At 39.9% G+C, this 4,412-nt stretch overlaps 1 protein-coding gene across 1 annotated transcript; it reads right to left on the bottom strand.

Moving 5' to 3' along the window:
• Window positions 1-1,972: 1,972 nt before the first annotated feature.
• LOC122666283 (chalcone synthase 2-like) lies at window positions 1,973-3,939 on the bottom strand. Its single transcript, XM_043862467.1, has 2 exons — window positions 3,762-3,939; window positions 1,973-2,979 (listed from the first exon to the last, which is right to left on the bottom strand). The coding sequence occupies exons 1-2, from the start codon at window positions 3,937-3,939 to the stop codon at window positions 1,973-1,975; spliced, it is 1,185 nt and encodes a 394-aa protein (XP_043718402.1).
• Between the last annotated feature and the right edge of the window lie 473 nt (window positions 3,940-4,412).

The raw sequence follows: 4,412 nt of genomic DNA, 5'->3' as shown, positions 1-4,412 counted from the left end.
CACCTCATCAATATGTTACACTAACAGATGCAGGTGAACCAGAGTGCTTCGAAGAAGTAAAATATGATAAGCACAAAGCTGAGTGGTTAAAAGCTATACGAGAGGAGATGGACTCCTTGCATAAGAACCACACCTATGATCTGGTAAGTTTACCTAAGGGTAAGAAGACACTCAGGAACAAATGGGTGTTCAAATTAAAGACCGAAGAAAACAACCCACAACCAAGGTACAAGGTAAGGTTTTAGGCAAAAGAAAGGTATTGACTTTGATGAAATTTTTTCACCCGTTGTAAAAATGTCATCCAGACAGGTAGTGTTGAGTTTGGCTGCAAGCATGAACTTGGATGTTCATCAACTTGATGTAAAGACAGCGTTTCTTCACGGTGATCTGGAGGAAGAAATTTACATGGAGCAACCAGAAGGATTCAAAGTCAAGGGTAAGGAACATATGGTCTGCAGGTTAAGAAAGAGCTTGTATGGCTTGAAACAAGCACCAAGGCAATGGTACAAGAAATTTGATTCATTCATGATGGATCACGGGTATACAAGAACAACATCAGACCATTGTGTATTTGTTAAGAACTTTCAGAAAATGATTTTATTATTCTTTTGCTCTATGTTGATGACATGTTAATTGTTGGTCAGGATGTCAATAAAATTGATAGGTTAAAGCAAGAATTGAGCAAGTCCTTTGCCATGAAGGATTTGGGGCATGCACGACAAATCTTAGGGATGAAGATTTCCCATGATCGAAAAGCCGGCAAGCTATGGCTATCACAAGAAACATACGTACAAAAGGTACTTGAAAAGTTCAATACGGATAAAGCAAAGCACGTAAGTTCCCCACTTGCATGCCACTTCAAGTTGAGCAGTGACCAGAGCCCCTCAACTGAAGAAGGAAGAATTGGAATGAAGAATATACCCTACTCGTCAGCGGTAGGAAGTTTGATGTATGTCATGGTATGTACAAGATCGGACATTGCACATGCAGTTGGAGTCGTAAGTAGATTTCTTGCTAACCCAGACAAAGAGCACTGGGAAGAAGTGAAATGGATTATGAGGTATCTTAAAGGTACAACTAATTCTTGTTTGTGCTTTGGAGGTGGAAAACCTGTGTTGCAGGGATACACAGATGCAGATATGACAGAAGATATTGACTCGAAGAAATCCACATCAAGATACCTCTTTACTTTTGCAGGGGGAGCAGTGTCATGGCAATCCAAGTTGCAGAAATGTGTGGCCTTATCCACCACAGAAGCTGAGTACATAGCTATTGTAGAAGCTTGAATCTCTATGGGAGAGAATAGAAGCCAAATCTTCAGTGGGAGTCTCCATGATGGAAGTTCCACGGATTAGCCATCAAGTTAGTCTTCTAATTGAAAAGTGCTTAGCATGGAAGACTCTTAATATGGGGTGTGTTTTGGTTTTTTGGGAGTCTTTGGGATCCTTTGTGAAATACGAATCCTCTATGCCACGTGTCTGGCACACATTGGTGGGTAATATTTATGCGTATCGATCCTTCTTTTTTTTTTTTCAATATTGCGTAAAATCAACTGTTAACATTTTCAAATTTATATTTTCCTTTTTTTGGAGGAAATTCAAGAGACTACTATATTGAAAAAGCAAAACTAAATACAGCCATATAGATCTAAGAAAGAGGTCCTCTAGCTTTTAATAAGTAAAGAGCAAATACAATAAGGGAGAATGTTCTCTGTGTCGTAGCACAGACTGCGCCCGGGCACATGGGCAGCCTATGCAAGGGGCAGGATGGTCATTGCGCCCACCCCCATGTGCCTGGGCGCAGCCTGCGCTGTGACACAGAGAACAGTGCCCCATACAATAAACAGGTGTCCCAGCTAGAACAACTCAACAAACCACATAATATAGAAATATTATAGAGAAAACCCAATAGAACTACATAAAGCATATTACATTTAAAATCAAGCCAATGAAGTAGTCAATAATAATTAAACTTAATTGTTTGAACCAATAGGGGCGCTTCGCAACACAACACTCTCTACAGTCAAACCTGGTCCAAACCCTAATAGCACACCCCAATCAAAACCCTCACCAGTTGTTGTTTTTCCTTCTTCCATAGATTTCTTCCTCATCTCATCCAAAATAAACAACACTGTAGGGCTAGACATATTTCCAAACTCACTCAACACTTTCCTTGATGCCTTCAATTTCTCTTGCTTCAACCTAAGTGTATATTCAATCAAGTCTAAAATTGCTGGACCACCAGGGTGACTTACCCAAAAGATAGAATTCCAATCACTAATACCAATCTTGCTAAATGCTTCCACCAAACATTTCTCAAGATTTGCAGCAATAGTTTTCGCCACATCTCTAGACAAATTTATTGCCAGACCTGATTGACGTAAATGAGCTGTAACCATCTCTTCTGAGTCTGGAAGAATAGTAGAACTTGTTGAGAAGAGTTGGAACAATGGACGCTCAACAGACATGTCAGGATCAGCACCAACTATTAAAGCTGCAGAACCATCTCCAAAGATTGCTTGCCCTAATAGACCATGCAAATCTGCAATATTTGGTCCAGTAAAGCCACTAATAGAATTTAATTCTGAGCAAACCACAAGGACACGAGCACCTTTATTGTTCTCAGCAAGATCTTTAGCAACACGAAGCACAGAGCCACCACCATAGCAACCTAAGTGATACATCATTACGCGACGGATAGTTGGGGAAAGGCCAAGAAGTCTGATGAGTTGAAAGTCCACACCAGGTGCATCAATACCAGAAATGGTAGTGAATACAATGTGTGTGATCTTTGATTTGGGTTGGCCCCATTCGTTAATGGCTTTGGTTGCAGCTTCCATGGCTAACTTAGGTACTTCAGCCACCATAATATCTTGCCTTGCATCTAGGCTTGCAGCAGTGGGGTTGTATAGTTGGGGATTTCCTTCTAGCTTTTCTTCTGTTAAGAAGGTGTGGCGTTTTGTAATACAAGATTTTTCACCTGTTTCAATAATGTCAAAAAGCTTATCAGAATCTCACATTTGGAATTTAATATAGTACCACCTTTTGTTAAAAACCAATCCTCTAATTACTTCTAAACACTTTAAATTTCTTAATTTAGTGGTGAACATCTCTTTTGTTGATTTGTACAACCATGCACAACTAACAACCCTACCCTCATGGGTGAGTCACCTGAGTCGAGTAAAAAAAAAACATGACCTAATCAGGGTCATGAAGACTCATCCAGGTTTAAGAAATGACTAAACTAGGTCCGACTCAGTCAAAGTTTTTACGGGCTTGGTGTTTTGGCAAGTGGCAAGTGTCATGTGAAACTCAGAGAGTCTTGAATTTTTTTTTTTTTTTTTTTTTGGTTAGGCCATACACTATTCATAATAGATCGTAAGTTTTGTCGACAATTAAACAAAAGGCTAGACATTTTGTTTGTTGTCTTCAATATTAACCCCTGTTTTTTTTCTCACCTGGGATGAAACCATAGCCTCAGTCCCTTCTCACTCAGAGAATGAGAAGAAGAAAGATATTAAAAATTAGAAGAAAAAAAAAATGATTTTCCCTGATCAAGTTTGACTCAGCCGACTCACCAGGTTTTCGACTAGGGTTTTGCAAAGGGTGAGTCGAGTCGAAAACCTGGTAGAAATAGAGAGAGAGAGAGAGAGAGAATCCATGCATGATCATCTGGCCCCAAGTCCTATGGGGCATTGGTGAGTCTAAGACAGATATAAATTTCAGGCTTATGTTAGTGTTAGAAGTGGTAGTACTACTTACAAATTCTCTTGAACTTCTCATTCAACTCGACCTTGTGCTCACTCTTTGTGGTTCTGAAGTAGTAGTCTGGGAAGCCAGTCTGGTAAATGACATGTGATGGATTGGCTGTGCCGATGGCCAGCACTGTGGCTGGTCCCTTGGCACGCTGTGCTTGGTAGATGTCTCCAACTGATCCCATTTTCCTTTACTGTGACTCGACCACAAAGCTCTGAAAAAATCTGAAAAGAAGAATGTAGATAGAAGAGAAAGCTTGAGCAAAAGAGATGATGATGAATGAGCATAGCCAATATTGCTTCGGTATTTATAGTGTGAAACGAAGGATTGGTGGATATATAGAAGGATTAGCAGATACAAACGTACCTCATTAACAGAATGTAACAACTAATTATTTGCTTAATTTATGATTTAGACGTGCAACTCTAGGCACATGATGGATTACAAACAAATAATTTTCATTTTGTTAGCTGTCAATCCAAAAAATTTTAATCTCTAGAAAGTATCTCTTAGATTTTAAGATCCAGATCCTTTACGGTGAGTTGGCCGTAGCGGCCTGAGCGACCCAGACACTGAGGTGTGTGTATTGACCGTCTTATTCCTATCTGAGCACCTTGCTCGAGCGGGGATAAGACGATCATTACATGTGCCTCGGTT

The sequence above is a fragment of the Telopea speciosissima genome, chromosome 6 (assembly GCF_018873765.1).
Source record: "Telopea speciosissima isolate NSW1024214 ecotype Mountain lineage chromosome 6, Tspe_v1, whole genome shotgun sequence".
Taxonomy (NCBI): Eukaryota; Viridiplantae; Streptophyta; class Magnoliopsida; order Proteales; family Proteaceae; genus Telopea; species Telopea speciosissima.
The sequence above is the reverse complement of the archived record's forward strand: the minus strand, read 5'-3'. Positions and strand labels throughout refer to the sequence as shown.

Bases quoted from the DNA above. Each gene is read 5' to 3' on its own strand.
- LOC122666283 (XM_043862467.1), bottom strand. From the start codon at position 3,939: ATGGGATCAGTTGGAGACATCTACCAAGCACAGCGTGCCAAGGGACCA. The intron at 2,980-3,761 runs GTAAGTAGTACT...TTATTGAAACAG, and splicing joins TGAGAAGTTCAAGAGAATTT to GTGAAAAATCTTGTATTACA.